The 24,750-nt window shown below is 46.3% G+C and overlaps 1 protein-coding gene across 1 annotated transcript in view; it reads right to left on the bottom strand.

The window, feature by feature from the left end:
• Window positions 1–439: 439 nt before the first annotated feature.
• Window positions 440–24,750, bottom strand: part of PPP4R3A (protein phosphatase 4 regulatory subunit 3A) — a 547,019-nt gene continuing 522,708 nt past the window's right edge. Inside the window, exon 15 of the mRNA XM_069637435.1 lies at window positions 440–1,288. Coding sequence (XP_069493536.1) covers window positions 1,166–1,288 — 123 coding nt within the window. The 3' untranslated portion in view covers window positions 440–1,165. The remainder of the gene's footprint in view (window positions 1,289–24,750) is intronic.

Here is a 24,750-nt window from a genome sequence, read left to right as displayed (position 1 = left end):
AATGTAGGCTGATAAGCAACAACAATTCCAAAATAATCATAACACATTTAAAAGGGAATTTAGAAAGGTCATTGTCCATAAGTGGTATCCTTTGCTTCAGACAACACTGGCCCATTGTTTTCTTTCTACATAACACTGCCACATACTTCCTTCTATACAAAAATCATACATCTCTTTGGAATACTAACTTCATGTTTGCAATTTTTTCCAACAGGTTTGGTACTTTTATTTCTACCAGATTGTTGGATTTCCACATTGGGTGTTTGTGACAGCTGCTCACATACTAAATTATACACAAAACAGTATTGCTGTTGAAAGAACATATTAAAATTAATTTGCAGATTAAAAATACACCATCCAATATAAAATCCTGAAACAAAGAAAACGAATGAGGTGTAAAACACAAACACAGGGTAAAACAGGTACCAGAACAATAAGATCATATTACATCAAAAAATGTTTAATGGTCCCAAATGTGTATTCGAACAATATGCTCAGGGAGAGGGCAAAAAATAAAATGGAAATTAAGTTCAGGACACAAAAACCACCACATCTAGAATTCCACTCAATCTTTAATCAAGAAGGGATTAACAAACCCCTTAGCTCCAAAAGAAATCTGCAGTTTTAAGGGTAGAAGGGAACACATAAAAAAGGGGATCTTTATATTCAGCCCTCCCCCAACAGAGGTTTTTAAAACCTGTTGTAGCTCGACTAAAATGTTCAGAATGTATGATTTCAAAGGCAGGTCTCTTTGCACAAAGAAACTGCTGGCATTCTTCGTAAGGTGTGAAGAATCACTGGCAAAATTGCCTGTTCTTCGAAGTCTTATAAACATGGTCCGAGAAAGCACATTTCTGATTTGGAGCAACTGACCAGCCAATCCAGAGTTCCACAAACAAAACTCCTGCCCTGTTGGCTTTTTTTCCATTTCCTTCCCTGAGAAAAGGGCAATTTGTGGTCCAAGCTGGAGAGCTCAAAGGTGTCAAGTCTTTCCCCTTTAATTACCATCCCCGACCTTCCTCCTGCTCCTTTGAATTGGCACTTGATCAGCAGAAATCCATGTGTACTGGTTAACCTGTGTTAGACACAGAAGTTCACAAGACTGCTGCTTTATTGTCATTTTTTGGGGAAATCTGTTATCAAGCAAGTGAGGCAGATGCTGTTATTAAGACCCAAGCCTTGCTTTCTTTGACAAAGGTAAAATGTCTTCCTTTTCTTCCTCCTCTTCCTCCTCCTCCTCCTCCTCTTCATCATCATCTGGATAGTCTACAAGACCCACAAGTCCACCCTGCAATAAAAAAAAAAAATATATATATATTTTTACAAAAATACAAATTGACTTGTCTAACACCATTAGTTCCACAAGTATTATGAGGTGCAATAGTAAATGCCAAACTCTTAACAGGACTTCACAAGAGTCGAAACCACCACCCTTTCACCCAACATACTGTCTCATCTCTCAATCTACCGTCATGATTTACACTACTGAGACCACACACACCCCCCCACCCCCAACACACACAACTGCTTTCTGCATACTAACAACTAGCACCCCTCCCACATTAACTTTCTAGACAAAGGACTCAAAGCCCAAGGTCCACTGCATCTCTAGCTGTATCACACCTTCATGTGCCCCACTCCAGCGGCTCCAGCACCGTCATCTAAAGTCACCACCACAAACCACGTAGAAACACACTGGCAACCATGCACTAATTACCACCACCGCCCACCTTTCTAGCCCCTCCTGCCGCAAACCTCTTGTGGAGCCACATGTAAAGAAGACCTCTTCACATTACATAGTTTAACGGTTGCTTAATAGTAAAATCCTCAAAGCATGTTGACCCACTTGTATCCAGTCTGAGTAATCATTGTTCTTGAAATGGCTTAGGTATATCATTATTGGAGATAAAAAGCCACACATTTTAAAATGGCCAGGTGCAATGTGCCACAATTAGAATGTCACTCGAATGAACCAATCAATACACAACACACAGTAATTGGTTGTTTTCCACAATCCAAGAAACGATTTAAATCTTTATGTTTTTTTAAAACACTGGCAAATATCAAATTGACAGTTGTACATGCAGGAATATAGCACACATTATCTTGTATTTAATACACCAATTTCATCTCTTGCAGAACCTATTGCCAAAAAGCCACCAAAATGATAGCCATGGCACACAAGTCTGTTTTAAAATTACAAATTATTCTTACCATAATGAACACTGCATTTGTAAAATAACACTACCGCCAATAAAGGCATAAGCAAAGTTAATCCTTGGGTTCTGCACCTTCGCTTATGATTTTCCATTTTGCTATTAGTATGGCAGAAAGCATAGGGTGGTGTCAAGTGCCAAGCCTAACAAAATGCTTCTTCAAAATGTTTCAGAATTCAATGAGGATAAACTCTCCCAATGGATTCCGTTTTGCTTCCAAGAAAGCAGCAAGGGGCCGTGCAGAGGTTAGGATTCTTTGGGGACAAAAAGACTTCCCCTTCACCCAATCCATTCAAAAGGTGGGCTAGGCCATAGGCAACCCTTGCCAGTATATGGATTAGGATTGAGAAGACTAGAAGTGCCAGCCAGGTTGCAGTACCCTCGACAGGCTTGTAAGTAGGTAAAGGCACCTCAGGGGATGCACACTTTAGGGCATTTGCTGGAGCAACCTGCTCAACTGTTAAGCAGAACACTCCCGAGATGACCCATCACGGAACAGTGGGTGTGAAAATGGGACTAAAGTAAAAAATAAAAAAAGACAAACATAATATGATTGATAATGTGCCATGGGAAACCTGTGGGAACCCCAGGGCTTTGCAGTAGCCATGTTTGACATTTTTAGACTTTCCCTTTTGTCTGAATTTGTGACCTATGTACGACAGGTTCGGTACACATAATAGATTAATCAGGAGCTGTACTGGGACCAGATGTCACCAGAGAGACCTCTGGCGCTGCCATCTTAAACCCTACTGGGATGTTAACTAAAGGTTGCAATCTGTATGCTGCCGGCCCAGCTAGTCTAGAATTATCTGATGGTGCTGGCCTTATTTTCTCGTCCAGGATAAAGCCCTCCAGGAAAGCTCTTGGAATTCAAGGTGTTAAAAAAGGATGTCTTTCAGGTCTGTACTGATGTTGTCTTACAGGCCTATGAATGAATTTAGTTAAAAAAAATGTTTTAAGGTAGAGATGGAATGTTCGCCTATCTTAAACGAGTGATGCATTGAATCTAAGCCACAAGGGATAGGTGAATGCAGCTTCACACGATCCCCTTTAGGAGATAAAACAGGATGACTGGTGGACCACAAAAACAAGTGACACTATGGGTAAGCCAGGTGAGAAATCATGCTGTTCCGGTTTGTTCCTGGCAGACCCTTTTGTTGAAAGCTCATATTGATAGGCGAAGGGCAAGTGGCCATAGGATGAAAAGCAGAAATATCCTGGGAAATATGACTTCCCAAATTATCACCCACCTGAGGAGGAACCACACATGAAGTCAATGGTGTCAACCATATCCGATTTCTGTGGGGAAAAGCATGCAAGACTGCATGGGCGAGCAGCAATAGAGAAGAAAGTGGCTGGGCGCACAGAGGGAGTACTTGCAAGTGGCATCTCCAGGTTGTCAGGGCAATATAGGTTAGAAGATGCAGCGAAAGCCGTAATAGCTTTACAACTTAGAGCATAGATAATGAAGTAGACATGAGACCAGGCTGCTTACCCTAGGAGGTCAGATGACCAATTACAGCACTGTATTCCACCCACAACGCTGAAAAAAAAACACCACCTAGTCAAGCTATGAGGAAGCGAGCGCTTGGTAGTCCAAAACAGCCTCCAAAACTGTGTTCTGCATCCCAGTGTGAACAGCTAAGCCAGCACCTAGCGAGAAATGTCTTTCGTCAGACCCACATATCTCACACTCCCCTAGGTGCAAACAGAATAAGTGCCTAAACAAGATGCCAGAAGAGTGTCAGAGGAACTCTCCATCTCTCAAGTGCTACAACTACTAAAGGGCGCCTATCCCACAGATATCCACTATCAGATTAGGTGATTGAGCATTTCATTATAAAAATATTTGCCCTTTAAGAACAAGAGGTTGCAAGGTCTCAAGTACTCTAAGCAAGCGATGAGGGCTAGCTTCTGAGAAACCAGATTTCATTTTCCGTTTGCAATACAGTCTGTGCATTGCAGCATAAGCAAGTACTGGGGAGTGAGCGCAGAACAAAACCCAATTGTGAAAAAGGGTAAAGGATCTAAGCGCAATGGGCAAATTATGTCAGATTTCCTTAAGCAAAGGAAGAGACTAAAAGGAGATCTAACAATTTGCCTGGTGCACTCACCAAATTTTTAACGCATCACGACTGCATTCCCTCTTGCGTTTAAATTGGAAAATGGCTGTGGTTTGGGTCAGGCTCAACACAGGATGTGTCCCTGAATTTGCCAAGCAAAATCATGTAGAGGAAGTCTCATTGTACTGTGCTCTAGTAGATTTAAAGCAGCTGATGTCAAAAGTTTTCATGACCTACATTCAGTGCCAGATGCAACTTTGTAAAGGCTACTAACCACAGCGACAACTGTAGTCTTAATCCAGAGTTCCCTTTTTCTCCAAACTGGATGGGATGTCCCAGATACGGGAACCCGGAACTGAACCTGTAGCATAGCAGTATTTTCAAGAACTTTCTCGCACGGGCACGCCCGTCACATCACCGTCCATAGTGCGCTGCGCCCAACCATCAGTCCCTTTATCTAGTCGGACTTGGAAACTCATTAGTCTATTGGCAAGGATGGTGTATGGAGTCAAGTGGACTCTGAACCAAGTACAGTTGGCACTATCGAGTGACAAAAGCTGGTCCATTTAACATGTTTGAGATAGTCCACGTCTTCAGTGGCTTTAACACCTTGAAAGCCACTCTTGCATAATCAGTTTGCACGTATACACACGTGGCATGAGGATAACGCATGATGCCATCATTCCCAGTGAATTATGGACTGCATGGCTTGATTAAAAGGGATCCGTGTCATAAGAGCCTGCACCTTTTCCTCTGAAAGGCAAGCAGTCGCCCTTGTGTCCAGAATTGCCCCAAGGAACTTTTATGGGCATTTGAGAACCCCAGCGGATAGAGCCTGACTGTCCTTTCAGATATTTGCGTGGCATTTGTTGGTGCTTTACCCTGTTATGAACCAATTATTCACATAGGCTACACTGGGATTTTTGTAGTTGACGCAAGTGCACTTCGACTCGTGCTAGCATCTTGCTGTCTACATGAGGTGCCAATGCAATTCCAAAAGAAAGTACTTTTAAAAGGAAGGGACATGTGCTCACCCTAAACAGAGGTATTTGCAATGAGCTGGGAACATGAAGCTATGCTGTCCATAGTGGCCATCTATTCCCCTCTTTTCAGAAAGGAGATTGCCTCATGTAATGTGGTCATGATTTGTGGCAATCTCTTGGGCAAGGTAAGATGTGCATGCTGTGCTCTCCCCCATTTTGGGCCAGATTGAGAATATTTGGGACATTTGTTGCGCTCGAAGCGCATTGTACTTTCCTGGTGTTTCCCGCCTCATGGGACTCCCTGACCCCGCCCCCCTCGCGTGATTGGCTGACTGCATCCACCGTCCTCGCCACCACCATCACTCTCCAGGAGGATGCCCACGGTGAGTTTGCCCCCAGATGGCCCCACAACAACCTAAAACACTGTAAAAGTGTTTTAATATGGCTTTTGTTAGCGTGCTCGAGTCCCCTTGCTCCTTCCCAGCCAATCCCGCCTCCCAACTCTCCCCCGGCACCCTGATTGGTCTCTTGGCCACATATCATACACCCTCCCAGGGCAGCCCTCTGCCTGGCAGCCCCTGCGGCTAAGGGCCCAAGGCCAAGGGCGCCTCCGACATTGGCGGCTCCAAGATGTGTCTGCAGGTGTCAGCAGGGGAAGCCAAGGAAGCCACCAGACACCGACAAAAGTGTTGGCATGGGTGGGGGGTAGAGCAATTACTCTACTCCAGAAAGCTCCTGCCACTCTAACTTAACTTTCAATGGCCTAGACTGCTACAGACTTACACCATGCATTATTAGAGAGATATGTGACCATCAGCCTAAACCTATTCATGGCTGGACAGCAAACACTGCCTGCAATATAATTTAACTAGTACCATATCCCGAGAGAACCACTAAGTTCAGCCTGCGTCGCATCTAGATCGAAATGTGATTGTTAGCATATGCCACACTTAGATGGAATTTCAGAAATATGATCGCTAGCATATGTGATTCTTAGCTGCACCACACTTAGAATTCTGAACCTAGCTTGCGTTACATCTAGATAGAAATGTGACTGTTCGCATTTGCCACACTAGTATGGAGTTCTGAACTTTAGAAGTGCATTTAGAAGTTGAATCTAGAAGGTGCCCAATAGCCTCTCTGTGAAAAGTTGCATTTAAAAGTGTACACAATAGCCTCGCTGTGAATTTAGAAGTGTTCCCAATAGCCTCTTCGTGAAAAGTTGAATTTAGAAGTGTCCCCAATAGCCTCTTTGTGAAAAGTTGAACTTAGAAGTGCATCTAGAAGTTGAATTTAGAAGTGTGCCCAATAGCCTAGCCTCTTTGTGAAAAGCTGAATTTAAAAGTGTACCCAATAGCCTCGATGTGAATCTAGAAGGTGTCCAATAGCCTATCTGTGAAAAGTTGAATTTTGAAGCGCATTTAGAAGTCGAATTTAGAAGTGTGCCCAATAGCCGAGCCTCTTTGTGGAAAGCTGAATTTAAAAGTGTAACCAATAGCCTCGATGTGAATCTAGAAGGTGCCCAATAGCGCATCTGTGAATAGTTGAATTTAGAAGCGTTCCCAATAGCCTCTTTGTGAAAATTGAATTTAGAAGTGCGTTTAGAAGATGAATTTAGAAGTGTGCCCAATAGCCTATTTGTGAATAGTTGATTATAAAAGTGTACCCAATAGCCTCGCTGTGAATCTAGAAGTGAGCTAAATAGCCTCTTTATGAAAAGTTGAATTTAGAAGCGCTCCCAATAGCCTCTTTGTGAAAAGTTGAATTTAGAAGTGCATTTAGAAGTTGAATTTAGAAGTGTTCCCAATAGCCTCTCTGTGAAAAGCTGAATTTAGAAGTGTCCCCAATAGCCTCCCTGTGAAATAGTGGAATTTTAAAGTGTACCCAATAGCCTCGCTGTGAATCTAGAAGTGTGCCCAATAGCCTCTGTTAAAGTTGAATTTAGAAGTGCAATTAGAAGTTGAATTTAGAAGTGTGCCAATAGCCTCTCTATGAATTAAGAAGTACGCTCAATAGCCTTCCTGTGAAAGTTGAATTTAGAAGTACATTTAGAAGTTGAATTTAGAAATGTGCCCAATAGCCTCTCTGTGAAAAGTTGAATTTAAAGTGTACCCAATAGCCTCGCTGTGAATCTAGAAGTGCTCCCAATAGCCTCTTTGAGATAAGTTGAATTTAAAAGTGTACCCAACAGCCTCGCTGTGAATCTAGAAGTGTGCCCAATAGCCTCTTTTCAGAGAGTGTCTGAAAGGGCACGTATGTGCGTGCCTTGGTTGAATTTTTAAGTGTGCCTAATATCCTCTCGGTACAAAGTTGATTCTAGAAGTGTATATAACACCACCACTCTGACATAGCGGGATTTGACAGTGTCCCTAATAACGTCACTGTGCCAAAGTCTTGAAAGTCTACCCTATATAGGGTGAGCGGGTGAAGTGGATGCCCTATATCGGGTGAAGTGTGTGGATGGAACGGGTGAAGGGTGTGGACGGAACGGGTGAACTGACGTGGAACGGGTGAAATGGTAGAACGGATGAAGTAGGTGAATGAACGGGTGATGTGCTTGGAACCGGCGAAGTGGGGGGAACTAGTGAAGTGGGTGCAATTAGTTAAGTGAATGGAACGTGCGAAGATGACATATGTGGATGGATGATGCATGGAGTAAGGATAACATGGGTAGAACGAATGAAAGGAGCAGTGTGAAGATGACTTATGTGTATGGATGATGCATGGACAAAGGATAACGTGGGTAGAACGAATGAAAGGAGAAGTGCATAAAATGGTTGAAGTGCATGTAACGGTCGGGAGTGCATGGAACGGGTTGGTGTGCACCGAGCGGATTGGAGTGCACAGAATGGCGGAATGAACATGAAATGTTTTGGAGGGCATGGAACGTCTGAAAGAGCATTGAAAGGAACGGTCTGAGTGCTTGAAACGGTCGTAATGCACGTAACAGTCGGAGTACATGGAACGGATGAAGTTCATGGAACGATTGGAGTGGGCGCGATCTCAAGCACCTACAGTAAACCACCATATTCACATCTCCACGCTTACTCTCTTCTCTACACCACCACTCAAATAGAACACAGCGATACTATGACACCATTCGGTATAGCTGTTCTCATACCAACATCTGCCTCATACTCCCCATCACTCTAAACACTGCTGGTTACACACCCCCCAGCCAGGCGTTCTCCTCAGGCCTAACGCAGCCACGATCGGTCTGGATAATTCCTGCCAGAACGAACACATACTATTGACCTCTCAACCACCACACCTACCGCTAAGAAGCAGCTATTACACGAATGCCACACCAGCTGCACACATATCCGGTGCTCACACGCACCTTTGACTCTCTCTACTGACTTCAACTTTGGTTCCCAAGGGCGTTCAACCTACCAACGCCTTCAGACCATACCAATGGTATATAAGGCGCTATATAAATGCAAAGTAACATAAGATAACATAACATGCCGACATTGTGTGGATTGACAAACCTGTTCATGGGGACCCTTGCACGTCTAAGCTTAGCCTCCCAGTGATGTTAAAATGAACTACACAGAGTAAATACCTTTGTTTTCCTGATGTCTTGGCACTGGCTCAATTTCCCCTTTTAATAGAAGAGTATTTACTTATTTGAAAAGAAGTTGCAGAGGATGAGACAGCAAACTCCTGTGAAGTGGAGGCAGATTGCAAGATTTCCCAATTAGCTTGATGCATCAAACCTGCCTCACTGTGCTTCGCACCACTTTTATATTGTGATCTCCTCCCATGTGTGTGGTGAACGATGTTATTCAGCCTTGTAAAGGAGTGACAAGGGAGGGAACATGAATGCGAGTGTCACTGCATTGCAGTGGAGGTTGCTCCCCATTAGACTCTTCCACTGCATTGGGCTCTTTGCGGTAAGGTGTAGTAGCTGGGCTGTCCGCCTGATGTGTCCTGTCCCTATACACCAGCTCAAGATTGGGAACAATGTGAGGCTGTGTAAGTGGAGCCGTGGACTCAAAGCATTAGCTCCTTGTGCTGGTAGGTCTGGCGTACAATTTGTAAGTGTTTCTTGCTCTTTTTTAAACTTTTCCCACTACATGGATTTCTTTATTAAATACCAGTGAGGGTTCCATTGGTTTATTGAAGTAGCTTGTGTCTTGAGTTTAAATCCATTTTCCTCACAACCAGGAACATCTCTTGACCACTGCTGCATCCAGTGCTATATCATCACAATTAGTGATTGCTGGCTCTCTTGAACTATACACTTACCATACTTGCAAGGTGTCCAGTAGATCTTTATGGAGGGCATTACGTGTGTCCCAATGTGCTCTTATATCTGCCCAGCAAGGCAGTGCTGTAGAGACCCGCACACTATGCAGCCGACGTTAGTCTTTCAGCCAAAAGCCTAATAATCTTTTTGGAGGGTGCAAAGTACCCGAATGGTGCTGCACTCTTTTCTTTGGTCGTCAAAATGACCAGTCAGGTGTAGGCTGTTCCTGGATATATAATTAATATGAAGGAGAGGGTTTATATATTTCTTTCAATGCTGACATTTGCAATCCTAGTTGACACAGGTTTCAAAAGGGAAGGTGCAATACTTTTATTAACACATTGCATCAATGAGACACAGTTTGGTTTTCTTCTAATGTGCCCTTCAAAAAAGGCTACCTTCATCAGACTCCTGTGTTTTTAGGCTACTGCTCCTTTTAGTAGTGTTGGCTAAGCAAAGTGGTTGTCCTGTGTTGGCAAATTAGTCGAATTAGTCACAGAAATGTTCAGGCAGATGCATGGGATAGCCCCATGCTTCCTCAAGATGCTGCTCATCTAGGGGTGTTGCCTCCCTCTAGTCTTCCTCTTGGTCTTGTAGATCGGGGGTGGATAAAATCCACCAATTACCTTTTCAATGTAGTTGCCACAATAGTGGGGACTGGGGGCAAGACAGGGTTTTCCACAGCCTTGGCCCATTTGCTTGCAAAAAACAAAACCAGCAAATTTAGCCCTGGTAAAGTTAGGTGTGGTTGTCCCAAACTGGCTTGGTAGGCTGGATAGGGACTTCTGTAGTAACATTAGGGTGGAACTCCTCCAGTAGAGGGTGTCTTGTTCGTCATGCTCCTCATCGATAGGACGCCTTAATTTTCAAGTATTAATGCAAGTTTCCCCTAAGCCTTTGTATCACGCTGCTCATCTCGAGAGAAGAACCTTAACTGCCCCGCTAGATCTACTCTATGAGTGACAAGGATACACAGAGAAGCCTTGCAAACTATAAGTGATTCATCTTCCTGTAAATATTAAGTCTTAGGACAAGGACTCATTAGGGGAAAAATGTCAGAAGACTAGTCAGGAAAAAACAAAGTTCATGGGCTCTTGTCAAAGACTTACCCTCCCAAGAACAGACTGACTCATCATAAAAAGTTGAATACTACTTTCACTACTAAAGACTTGCTATTCTTACCAACACAGTTTCAGCACAGCAACCATAATGGAATTAATGTTTTGCTGGACCAGCAGTTGGCAATAAGAATCAACACTTATGTATCGCAAAGCAAAAACAAGCATTTAGAATTAATAACATTGATGCAAAAATCAGTATCCCTAGTTCCCAAGTGCCAATCCTTTTCTGGAGGGACACTAATGATATGCAACTCTTTCCACCATAACTATGCCGCTTCCTTCACTCGCCACGTTCCACAAACACTTGAAGACCCCCTTAAAAAGCTGACTGGCAGACAGCAGGTCTACACTATGGGGTTCATAGTCCACCTACTATAATCCATTAAAGAGATATTAGACAATATCCCCTTCTACCCTAGCTAGTCACTCTAAAAGACCCATCCCTGCCTTCACCATCTATAACTCAACTCTATTCTTCAAATACTCCCCATACTCAGCCTTTAAAAGAGAACCAGTCTTAAAGCAAAGCTATTTACAAAATAAACTGAAATGCCTTATTCTAGCTTTGCATCTCCAAAAAAAACAAAGCCAAATATTCAAGTGACAACACAGAGCACTTATTTAAGATTACTATCCCCCCTCAACCACACGTTCCCCATGCTCGAGGGGAGCAATAATGTGAAAGGCTGATCTGATATTCGATGCCCACTTAGCCTCTGTACAGCCGAGTGCTGGGCAAACGTAAATGGCTGAACACAGATGATTAAAACCCATTTAGTCACTGAATTGTGATGGCCAAACCCTCTGATTTGCATTCTTTGAAGCCACTCACCACAGATATGGCACAAGACATACCATGGTTGACATTGTTACTGCTATATGGCCCCAACCACCATTTTCCTTCAGGTACAAGAGTACATTTAAAAGAAAATGAACCATGATCTCCTTGCACCAAACCAGTCAATATCTAGTGTAATCCTTTGGTTCTCTATAATTTACGCTTAATGCCCTTCTGTTACCATAGCGATTGCATTCTCTTGGAGTGGTTCTTCAGCTCCTTCCACTTCGTGGTTCCCAGCTCACCAGTCTTCGGGCCTCCAACTCTGTCTATTTGTTCAGTTGTCTGGCTTTTCTCCCCTGGGTTGTCTTCTCTCCCCTATAATTCTTCCATTCTTTCCTCTTTGCCCTCCTTCACATACTGCTGCAGTTTCCCTTTTCTTTCCACTTCCCCATTTGTAAGTCACTCTCTCGTGCCAACATTTTGCAACTCACCCACTCGCTCACCCTTCCTCCCTCTCATGTTACCACCAGTCTCTCTTTCCTGCCTTTTTTCCTAGTTGTTTTTACTACCTCTTTGATTTTGGTCTGTCAATACCCAGTCAGCTTCTCTTCTCACTACCCTTCACCTCACTTCTCTTAATTCTTGTGGGTCTCTTCTACTACCTTCACTCGTCAGATCCACTTTATCCTCCCCCGACGCCTCCATCTCCTCCCTGTCCCTGCTTCCCACTTTCTCCTCACCTATTCTGCTCACTCCTCTCTTTCTTCCCATATCCTCTGTGGTGCTCTCTTCTGTGCTTATATTCGGCTCTCTTGGTGCCCTTTTCAGACTCCACACTCTTGTTGAACTTGCTCTACAAACCTGCAAAATTCTGCTCTTATATAGTGCCAGGATTGGATAATCAGGCCTGGCCGGCCACTGCAGTCCGAAGGGCCGGAGGAAGGTATTTAATTGGCTGGAAGCCAGTGCCATCGCTCCCAGTTAGGAAAGATTTTCTTATTACACCTTTACATCCATAGATTCCTATGGAACCCCATTCCTTTGGTTCTATGAAGAATTGACTAATTTCTTTTTACCGACTTTTCCACTCTTTATAGCAAAATAACACTCTGTAACTTAAGCTGAAAGTAATCTTGTACCACTTGCGCCCCGTTACCTTCGGGCTCGGTGCGCCATACAAATAAAATAAACAAATAAAATGAAGGCCGGGACCCCCCCACCCACTATTCCCACGCATATACATACACACACACATACATACATACATACATACATACATACATACATACATACATACATACATACATACATACATACATACATACATACATACATACATACATACATACATACATACATACATACATACATACATACATACATACATACATACATACATACATACATACATACATACATACTTACCCTACCCCAATTTACCATCTGCATTTTGTGGCAACAAAAAGTCAGCAAAAATGCATTTGGCTAAACTGAAGGTTGGCAAAACTGGGCTAGACCATTCTTTCTGCTGTGTTTTGAATGCGGTCATCACTTTTTGGATGTCAACGTCTTCCATTTTACGTCTCTTGCCCGTTTTGCTTATTCTTGTGAGGAAACTGATCGGTTCTTAAGAATGTCAGTACTGAGTGTGTCTCTATGAATTCTTGTATTTTTACTAGGAATTCTTGTATTTTTACAATTGTACACATCACCTTACAGTGAAGTACAGTTAGGAAACGTTGCATCCTTAACCTTTTATATAATGCCATTTTTGTTACTTTTACAATGTAACAAAGACAAGATGGTGGCAGCTGCGTGATTATTACCGTTTATATTTTTTCCATGCACTTTTGCATTTACTGGTGGCTGGGACCCTAAAATGGCTGTGCCACATTTTTCACTTTTTCTTTGGACTTTGTCTCGTCTTCTCAGGTCAGGCAATGCCTCATAAAAATCCCTTTGACATGACAGCTGCTGCTTTCGCAGGTAAAGGGCTTTGTGTGTGTGAGCCAAAGGAGGGGGCTGGGACTATCTGGTCCCAGTCCACATCCTCTGGCGCCCGGATGTCTGTTGCTGGATGAACAGTGGTAGTCCAGGATTGCACAACCCCTGGCTGTTTGAATGGTGCAGATTCTTACCATTGGTGGGCTTGGGCTTGCACCCAGCTTGAATCTTGAACTTTTGCAGGAGCCCTCCTTTTTTTCCATCAGATCCTACTATAGGAGAAAATACTTTGAGAAAGACCAGCAGTTCACCGACAACCGCTGCAGGTGACCAACAGATTCCAGTGGTTGGCCCAGTGAAGCCCTGCTCCTCAGTCTTGTCAACCTTGCTGGTGCTTCGACCCTTGGACCAGTGGTAACAACCAGTCTCGGCCCTTGCTCACAAGGATCTGTTGCCATGGGATCCTTTGCAAGTGTCCCTGGACCACACAACGAACTAGCAAGCTCTCTCCTGCGCTACCTCTCTGCAGCCATTATCACTCTGGTGGTTCGTTTTCGGAAGTGGCTGATTGTGAATCCTCCCATTCGCTTTCCTGTTTCCTTTCAGTATGGCTTGACACGTGGCGTTTACCCCTGTGGGTCCTTTCCTCGAGCCTGGAGACAACAGGCTCCACTTGGACAGGACGCAGATGGGAGCGGGTACTGCGGTTCTGTTGTGTTACTGTTTTGGCCTGCGGTACATTCTGGTACGCTCTGCCATTGATGGTGATCGATGTGGAGGGGTGGTCTCAAGCTCTGAATGACAGAATGACCCACAGGGAGTGATCTCAAAAGCTCTGCCTCTGCATAACTGCTCTTACTATTCATTAACTACCAATTACCATGAGCCCGATTAAAATCCTGTGTACCGGCTCCTGGAGCAGAGTGCAAACTAGAGAGAAGAATACTTCTCTCAGTACCCCCCACTCCAAAAAGCACCACATGTCCGAGTGTAAAAGGACAAACTAAACCACGCCAACTAGCTTTTGCCGTTGCTGGTAAAGAAAATATCTGGGATCCAACGAAGGGCTAAAAAAGAGCACACAGGGATCTGGCGTCAGCCTTAGCTGTACACGCAAGAGCGGAGGAAAGGTGAACGAGCACGGGATTGTGCTCCCTGCACCTTTGAGCCCTTCCTAGCCCTCCACGCCTGAAACCAGTCTCTCTTTGTAAGCATTCCATCGACAACGCTGTGCAGTTTACAGTCTTTTCTGCCTGGCGTTGTATTCCATCTACTTAAGTTCTCTGCTGCACACTAAAAGTAGAATGCCAGTAAAAATGTGCACATATAAATGGGAGCAAGTCCAAGACAAATGGAAACAAAACGCAAAAGCCTGTTAATATGCAATCTGCTACTAGCGAACATGAAGTGGCTCAGACTAGCGGAGCCCATCAATGGGTTAATATCTTTCTTTGCCATTGCCCAAAACAAAGTACATGCCCAGGTCCATGCACAGGCGGAGACCCAATTTGTCAGTGACACAGTGGAGCCGGATGCAAGTTCAAATTTAAGTGATATTGATGATAATTCACATCTAGCTGTTTGCTATTCGCAACAAGGAAGTGTGGCGGCTAATAAAAATGATAAAGAAATCCATCTGATTCATCATTGCCACACAAGAATGTGTCCCAAATAGAAATTAACAACCCAGTAAGGTCATCAGCCTCCCCTAATATGTGCCCGCCTCTTGACACTACTCACTCCCTTTCTATATCTACCCATTCTGTAGCTATGGATCAGTTTACAGAAATACAATCATCCTTGTCCACTTTGCAGTTCGCTATGAAGATTCTACTTAAATGGTGCCAACAGATAAATGAACTTAAGTGGAGCGCATGTGGACAATTTGATCTCTAGCCTATCTGCTGTACATGTCACAACCATTACCCCCAAATTTAGAATGTCCAAAGTCTGGCACTGAAGTGGTGGCTTCTCTGCAAATTACAAATAAAAATTCGGATAAAACAGATAAGGCTTTGACACCAGCGGGAGACCAAAATGAAGAATCTGTTAAAGGTTCACCTGCGACATACCCGTCACGTAAGAGAAATTGTCAATTACAGAAAATCAATTCCAAGCAGAAATCTTAAGCAACCAGGAATGCAGTCATTTCAAATGATGCCAAGACATCTGTTAGGGAGAATTCTCAGAAATGTGCCAATTCCCTCTACCTTAGAGACCACCAGCAACTTTGTTGGCTTTTGAGGACTTGATTTTTTTTAACCTGGAGAGAGTGAGACCCTTTTTCTCCCACTCATGTATTTTAATGTTATTTTTGTACTCTGTTTCTTTTGGTTGTGTAGTCTGACAAACTCCATAGGCATCATCTTTTACATTGTGGCACACAGCACATTTAGTTCAGTGACACAGGGCAGTCTCTTAGATTTCCCCAAGTTTGAACTACCTTCTCTGGGGTAAACTACTGTTTCCCAGAGCAGTAAAGTGAAATTGATTTTACTTACTTTTCTAACTTTCTAAACCCAGCACACACTATTTTACAATAGGGTGCTGGAGGGGTTACCTAGTATCCCTTTTGTATAACTTCTCAAGTAACATTTTTATGGTCCCCTTTCCTCACTGAATGGCTAGTGGCAGTGGTTTCGTTTTTACTACTGCGGTGTGCATTTACTGTGGGCTGCGTTCGCAGCTGCAGTAATGCACCCATGGGTGGCATTTTTGTCAAATGACCCCGGTCATCTTTTTTTGCCAGTGCTTTGTGAAAATGTCCTTCTTGAGATTTACTTTGCGGCAAACCAGGTTTGGGCCCTTTGTTCGTTTTGCCTTTGGCGGGATTCACGAGTGAAGCCCGCCTCTGGTTCCAGGGTGTCTGGGGTAGGCAGGAAATGAGGGAGATGCCCGAAACTCCCTGTGCTTAGTCTCCTAGGAGACCCAAATGCACTCTGGCGTGATTGGCTGGCTGACTGTCCGGCAAGGACAGCCATCCTGCTGGGTGAGTGACAGCTAGGCTGGAATGAAAAGGAGAGAACTGTTTAAAAGGCGAGTCTCCTGGACTGAAAGGCGGAGTTGACCACTGGAACAAAAGAACCGAAGACGTGCTGGAAGTGGATGGGTGCTGCAACTCCTGGACTGTTGGTTTGCCCGGTGAAGCCCTGCTGCATGTCCGAATTGCCAAGTTCATCTCGGCAGAGAACCCCCTTCAAGGACGACTTCTTCCTTTAAGTTGGTGGGACCAATCGACTGGTATGCCACCTGGATACCATTCTCGGAGCTGGTTAGGATTAACTAGGGGCTACTCGAACCGAAGATCTTCCATTTGCCAGCTTGTTTGACCAGTCCGTGTGCAGTGCAGGAGTCCCCCGCCGTCCTCCCTCTTGTCCCCACGACTGACGCTCAGGAACCGAGAGATCTGCAGGAACCAACTTCTGCTGCATCTTTTCTTCATATTAAGGTACTGTACCAACCCGATTGAGAGAACTTACCTCTCGCAGTGAAAGTTCGTGAAACTCTCCCAATTTACAGGCCTAATCAGCTTGTGACCCAACATACGATTCTTTTTCGTACAAACTAATTCTGAGAACTTTGGCAAAGACTTCACTGTTTACTACAAGAACTGCTCTTCCCTATCCAAGACACTAGTCCATTGACTTTGGCCTAGGCCTATTGAACTGAATTGAGTCCTATAGTGAACTAAAACTATTTGCACTGCCTAAGAAAGTATCTGTGATCCATTTTTATTAACTTGTGCCTTTGTACTCCTATTTAAAGTCACTGAAATGCCATTTTGCTCCTATTTCAGGGGAGCCTAATTTACCCAGAAACATATTGGTTTGGTATTGAAGTGTATTTGTGTATGATATTAAGTTGCCTCCTTCTAGTGAATGTTTTCTAAATTACTAATAAATTAATAAGTGTTTTACCACGAAACCTTGAGTCCAAGTGTCTACTTGAACCACTGTGATTGTAAGACCTCTGTGTAACATCTTTTACTGCTCACATTCCCCTCTTGAGATAAGCCTGGCTGCTCAGCTCGCTACCAAAAACTGTGTAGGACAGACTTATACCAAAGGTTGGTTTTGCTTACACCTGTAGTCTAATTGTATGTGGTGGTCCCAGAGGGTACTGCATGCAATTCTGCCTAACACCTCGGTTTCCTTTGGTTGTGGAGTCTGACAAACTCCATATGCATCATCTTTTACATTGTGTCACAAAGTACCATCAGTACAGTGACATAGGGAAGTCTTCCAGATTTCCCAAAGGTGTAAATACCTTCTCTGGGATAAACTACTGTTTCCCAGCAAAAGTAAAGTGAAATTGACTTTACATACCATTGTAACTCTCTAGACCCAGCACACACTATCCTACAATAGAGTGCTGGAGGGGCTACCTAGTATCCCCTATGTTTAGCTGCTCATGTAACATTTTGATGTTACCCTTTTCTCACTGAATGGCTAGTGGCAGTGGTTTCGTTTTGTGGGCATTTCCCACGGGCTGCGTTCACAGCTGCTGTAAAGCAACAAAGGGCGCAATCTTTGTCAAAATGGCTCCCAGTCCTTTTTCACCATTTCTTTGTGAAAAGGTCCTTCTTGAGATTTACTCTGTGCGCCAAACCAGTTGTGGTCTCTTTGTTCATTTTGCCTTTGGCGGGATTCACGAGTGAAACCCGCCTCTGGCTCCAGAGTGTCTGAGGTAGGCAGGAAGTGAGGGCGGTGCCCGAAACTCCCAGTGCTTAGTCTCCTAGGAGACCCAAAGGCACTATGTGGTGATTGGCCGGTTGACTGGCAAGGACAGCCACCCTGCTGGGTGACTGACAGCTAGGCTGGAAAGAAAGGGAGAGAACTGAATAAAAGACGAGTCTTTTAGCTTGGAAGGCCGAGTCGACCACTGGACGAAGTAACCAAAGAAGAGCTTGAAGAGGACGCCGGCTGCAACTCATGGATCGTTGGTTTGCCCGGTGAAGCCCTGCTGCAGTGCCGAAACGGCAAGCTCGCATTGACAGAGAAGCCCCTGCAAGGACGACTTCTCCCTTTGAGTTGGTGGGACCAATCAACTCCAAAGTAAGCCACCTGGACATCCATCTCTGAGCTGGTTGAATTTCCACAGAGTTGCTGCTGGAAACCATACAGCCAGGGAGTGGAAACACCAGATTGCGTCCGTTGCTTTTAAGCTGGCCTAGGGTTTTTGGAAGATCCTTCGGACTCCCAGGAAGAAGGATTGACCAAGCCTGAGCCCCCTTAACAGAGTGCGGGACCCCAGAAGAAAGGAAAGTCCATCCCAACAGCCAGGAACCGCAGTGCTGCTAATTGCAGTAGACGCGAGGAGCTGAAACACTGAACAGCCACTGATAGTGAAGTTTTCCGGTTGCAAGTTTTGACCATCCCAGTGCATTGCAGGAGTCCCCCGGCATCCTCCCTCTTGTCCCCACGACTGAGGCACAGGAACAGTGAGATCTGCAGAGCTGCACAGAAACAGAAGTAATCAGCTGCATATTTTTCTTCATTTCTAAGGTACTGTAAAAAGTCTAAGGAGCCACACCAGGGGGCGCCGAGATGTGCTGAAGGATCTCTGCCGGTCTCCTCCCCAGGGCGCCTAATTTTTGGGATTTGAGCCCCCCCGCCTTGTGGCTGTAGAAACTGGAGCCCCCCAGAGGCTGTGTTATACCCCCCGAGAGCCAGTTGGGCGCAACTCTGGAGGCTGAGGGGGCAACGAGACCCAAGAACGGACACATGCAGGAGTTGAACGGGACCTGCGAGAAGATGGCCCTGACTGGGGAGCCAGCACCGAAGCCTGAGGATTGATGGTGGGGAGGGCTATGGCCTTGAGTGCGGCTTCGTCGGCACTAAGCAGCAGTCACTGGTGCCTAAGAGGGCCCGTTGTCCGGACTGCGGGACGCAGGCAGCAGCATCTGGAGGCATACCTCGCTGCAGCCCCCCCCGCCCTTGAGCTGTGAGCCCCGGGAGTCCGAGCCGCGGCTTTCCGGCAGGCAGGGCACTCATGTGAACGGTGGCTCTGGGCAGGCGATCCTTTCACTGGGCTGGCTATGAAAGGCGGCTGTGTCTTCCCGTGGCTGAGAGGAGGCAAGGAGCACGTACTCAGGTGGATCTTCAGCGGCGTACACGTAAGCAGTTGAAAAGGTGCCCCACACTCTGGTGTATCCAGGTCTGTTGGTCCTGTTGTGCGAAGGTCTCCACAAAATAAAAGAGGTCGCTCCTTGGCTTGGTTGGACCCCGCAGCGGCCTCCCCAGTGTGTGGTGGGGAAGAGGAGTATGTGTATGCCCCCCAGCATTGAAAGCAGTCGAGACCCCCTCACCAGAGGGGTGAAAGGAGGAGAGCGCCCAGGCAGTATAGGTGCTTCAGCACCCCACCAAGGGGCACCAGAGATTCATTGGTCATGTGGTCCTACCCAAAGTGGGTGAGCGCTGCCATTTCTTGGTTGGAGAGGAGGCGGTCAGTAGGGGCAATCTAATGGAGGACCACAGGCTCAGGTCAGAGAACTCTGCGTGGAACACCTGATTTGTGGAGCGGGGCCAGTAGGAGGCGGTGGTGTCAGGGTGGCCCAGAGGGCGCAAACCAAGCCACAGGAGGCCCATTAGGAACAATCTGACTTTCATCCTTGGTCCAGTGGCCCAGCTGGGAGGCCGACCCCCGGAGCACTGCTGCATCCTATAGGGAGCTGTGTCTCTGCTCCCCGGTGTGTCTAGTGGAGGTATCCCTCGTCTCCTCCTTAACTGAGCTCCCTCCCGATTGTGGTCCTCCTATTGGTCTCAGAGTTGGGATGTTTTAATGGTCCGTCAGTCTCCGCTGCCACACGTGTCCGATTATCCCTGCGGTTACGTGATTCTGATCAATGGGCCTGGCGCCTGGCGGTTGAAGAGGTGTGAGCGATATCTGGTGTGGGGAGTTCCAGCCGATCGGCCTGAGCATCCAAATGTCTGTCACCCCGGACCGCCTGGTCCTCCGTTCTCCAGGCCCGATTTCCCCTTCTTCGTTTGATAGACTGGTCGTAATCCCTACAGAAATTCCGGCGTATCCCTGAGCAGTCGAGGGAAGAGGGCACCATGCAGTCCTCGAGTCAGAGGGGATTGAGGCTCAATCAATGAGTCGAAACATGGCGGCCCTGTTGGAGGAGATCTGAGGTTTTAGAGCGGACATCAGCAGAAGACTTGATGCCTTAGACAAGAAGTTGGACGCAGTCCAAGCCTTGGAGGCCAATCAGACCTCAACTGACCTCCTCGAGACACAGTTTGACATGCGTCTGGCAGAGGGAAGGGAGGAGAAGGTCACCCTTAAACTGGATGACCTGGAAAACAGAGAGCAACGCTCCAACCTTAAGGTTTCTTGGTATTCCAGAGCAGGAAGGGGAAACGCAAGCAGATATTGCAAGAACGGTTAAAGCAATTATAAGTAAACTGTTTGACGGAGGTAACACCAGCGAGCCAACAATTGATAGGGCCCACAGAGCAGGAACACAAGCTAGAGGTCTGAGATCTATTCTTGCGAAATTCCACTATTATGCCGAGAAAACTAAGAAAAGGCCCCATGGACTGGGAAGGCTCCAAAATAACGATTTATCAAGACCTTTCGGCGCTCACCCTCTCGTGCCGAAGACTCTGCAGCACTGACCAAGTGGCTGCAGTCCAAGGGAATGCGTTACAGGTGGGGGTCACCCGTTTTCGCTCTCATTCGAAGTTGAAGGTTATAAATACTCTCTTACCGAGTCCGACATCCAAAAAGTGACGAGTGAACTTTTGGGAGACTCCTCTTCGAAGCCGAGCAAAGTGGGCGGGAGTGGAGAAGACAGACCACCGTGAGGCTTCAGAATTCGTGGGAAGGCTTCACATCCCGGGACACAGGAAATACAGAAAGATGGCGCCACCATCCCTGGGGCAGCAGACGACTTAAGTTGAAAGGGGTGGATTTTCCTGGATTGCCTGCAGGGGTGTTGAGGGGCCGCGTGACTTGGGGTGGCGGCTCGTGATCCCCCGGGGGCGCCCAGGTCTGGGTTTCACCGGGAGGGGAGTGGTCCTAACATTGGGAGGCAACTCAAGTGGGAGGGGGGGGTCTGAAGGGTGTATTCGAGGTTGATCGTTGCGGGGCGGGGGGCTCAGAAAAGTGTGGTTTGCTTATATTGTTGGCGGCCCTGATGGAGGCGGCCCATGGTGGCCTGGTTGTGCGCCAACTTGATGTCGCAGTTATTCCAAGCGCTCGGAAAGGAGGGGCGTGTGGGAAGGAAGTGTGTTTTGTTATGGGGTTATGGATTTACTTGTTCATTCCAACCGTTTGGGGTTTCGCGCATTGTGGGGCCATTGGAGGTTCAGTCGGGAGGGATATCCCAAGGGAGACTGCTCCCGGGGATCAATGTCTAGTCTTGAATTATTTGATGGCTAATTGTAGTCATCCGATGACATTGGGCTCTTTAAACACACAAGGTCTTAACTCTCCTTATAAGGGGTCCCTGGTAGTGAAGGAATTTAATAGGCTGAGTCTTGATGTCTTATTTCTTCAGGAGACCCACTGGGTGAGGGAGAAGGAGCCAGTTCTAAAGGCTCGGTCAATACAAAAGGTTTTCCATGCCTCATCCCAGGTCAAGAAAAGGGAGTGGTGGTGGTTACTTCCCAGAAGGCCCACTTTACCCCTAAAGCCCAAGTTAGAGACCAAGAGGGGCGCTATGTAATGGTAAAGGGGGAAATAAGAGGGACTATGGTGACCTTGATCACTATTTACGCCCCTAATGAGGCTCAAGATCGCTTCTGGTCGGAGCTTAAACTCAAAATCATAATGTTCGCGGAGGGCGCACTGGTGGTTGGAGGAGATTTTAATATGGTACTCAACAGGACCAGTGATAGGCTTTCCAGTCGCACGGAGGGAAATTCCCAGTCGTAGAGGCGCCCAGCGGCCGCTTTCCGAAGAGCTAATGAAGAGCTAGGGCTTAGGGACTGCCACTCAGCACGAGTAGGCCAGGGAACACTATACACCTTTTTTGCGAGGCCTCATTTTTCATTCTCCAGAATGGACTACATTTTTGTTGACAAAGGGCTGTACGAAATGATCTTGGAAGTAAAGGTTGAGGTGACCCTGTGGTCCGACCATGACATGGTTATGGTGCAATTAGGGATCCCCCTTAGAGCTCCATGGCCTGGGAGGTGGACATGTAATGATCTCCTGCTGAAGGATAAGGAGCTACCTCAGTCTATTCTAACCGACATGAGAGAGTTCTTCAAAATTAATGACGATGGGCAAGTAGGCTTGAAAGGGGTGTGGGAAGCCTTCAAGGCCACGATCAGAGGTGTCCTTATAGGGCTGGGAGCTGCGAGGAAGAGGGAGAGGGGTAGGGAGGAGAGGCCCCTTGGGGATAAAACCGAGGCCATTCAGCCAGGGGGTAAATTAAGGTCCCAGATGTTTACGGGGAAGTGGGCTGAGCTTCAGCAACTTAAATTGAAACTTGCATCTCTCCTTGTGGGGCAAACTGAAAGGAAACTGTCCTTAATTAAACAAAAATAGATGGAGAAGGGGGAAAAGGCTGATAAAATACTGGCATGGAGGCATCGTGAGCTCAGGGAGAGTAGGAGGGTTGACTCGCTTGTTCTTGCCGACAGGGGGTGTTGCCGGGACTATCCTGGCATAGCCAAGCAATTCCACCAATATTATTAGCTTCTGTAAAGAACAGAATATAAGGGAACCGGGGCTGACGGACAACTTTTTAGAGACCTTGCCAATTCCTTGCCCCCCTCCTCCACACCCCCCTGACCCCCTGAAAGGGCTGACCCCTTGGAGAGCCTCATCTCTCCTCAGGAAGTGATTGACACAATTAGCTCTATGAAGGCAGGTACCACCCCAGGGGATGACGGATTCACAGTCTTCTTTTATAAATCATATAGCCAAGTCCTTGCCCCATATTTGTCTAGGCTTTTTAATGGCGTCCTGGATTCGGGCCGTCTCCCTCAATCCATGCTTTCTGCCCGTATAGTTTTAATCCCCAAGGATGGAAAAGATCAGAGAATGTGTCAGTCCTACCGCACATTTTCCCTGCTTAACAAGGATGTGAAGATCTTGGCCAAGCTCCTAGCGAATAGGCTAGCCCAACTTCTCCCGTCGTTGGTCCATGGTGATCAGGTGGGTTTTATCCCGGGGAGGGAGGGAGGGGATAACATCAGGAAGTCGCTGGATCTGATGCACAAGGTTGCCCTTTCGGGGGGAGTAGGCTTATCTGTTGTCATTGGAATCGGAAAAATCCTTTGATCGAGTCGAGTGGGCCTACATGAACAAGGTTCTTCGGAAAATGGGGCTCAGGTGAGATTTTGTAGATGGAGCGCAGCTTTATATAATGGCCCGTCGGCCAGAGTGGCTGTCAATGGTGACTTCGGCTCTGTTCTCCATCTCTCGGGGGACTCGGCAGGGCTGCCCGTTTTTGCCCCTATTATATGCTTTGGCGATGGAACCCCTGGCCATAGCAGTAATGAATCATCAGGGGATAACGGGGGTCCGCTGCGGGGACCTTGACTTCAAGCTGTCACTTTTTGCAGATGACCTCCTGCACTACATTATCAATCTTCTGCAGTCGCTCCCTAACCTTCTAAACTTGATTCGCATCTTTGGTACATTCTCTGGGTTATGTTATGTTAGCGGTACTTGTATAGTGCACCGTCACCAACGGAATTGGTACCCATGCGCTCGAGCGGATCTGTAAACAGGAAGGGTGGGGTAGGGTTAGTCAAGAGGAGGGGAGAAGGAGAGAGGGAGAGGTGGTGTGCTGTTGGCAGCTTCAGCACGGTATACACCGAGTGGTGGGCTTTGGTGCTAGTATCGGATGACGGCCTTGAGTGCTGTTGGTGAAGTTTATGTGTTGTGTGCGTGCAGATTGCTAGGAGACAGATGGTTGTGTGGTTTTGTGTGAGTTTATGTATGCAGAAGATTGAGGGTTGGGTTAGTGGGGTCTGTATCCTGGTTCAGGTACTTATGATTCCGTTAGAGCTGTATACCTGTGGGTTCGGATGTTGCCGGTTCCTTGTGGGCCGACTTGATTTGGTGGTGTTGTGTTGAAAATTAACCTAGTGAAATCATGTTTGATGCCGATGGGCAGTGCCGATTCGGAGGTGGGGGGTGGTGTGGGACTCATGGGAGGGAATCAGAATTCAGCAGGAGATTACGCCCTACTTGGGGGTGCTGATCCCAAGAGATCTGACTTGCCTTTTTGAAGTCAATTTCCCCCCTGGTGTTGCTAAAATTGTCTCCGATCTCCGGCGCTGGTCCTCCCTTACTCTCTCTTGGGTTGGCCGTATGGTGTCAGTTAAGATGAATATATTGCCTCGGCTGCTATATCTTTTCTCCTCTTTCCCTGTCACTATACCAGACTCATTCTTTAGGTCCCTCCATTCAGAAGTCCTCCGGTTTAT

The sequence above is a fragment of the Ambystoma mexicanum genome, chromosome 14 (assembly GCF_040938575.1).
Source record: "Ambystoma mexicanum isolate Mex_15411 chromosome 14, UKY_AmexF1_1, whole genome shotgun sequence".
NCBI classification, from domain to species: domain Eukaryota; kingdom Metazoa; phylum Chordata; class Amphibia; order Caudata; family Ambystomatidae; genus Ambystoma; species Ambystoma mexicanum.
Note: the sequence above shows the minus strand (reverse complement) of the source record. Positions and strands in the feature narration are given on the sequence as shown.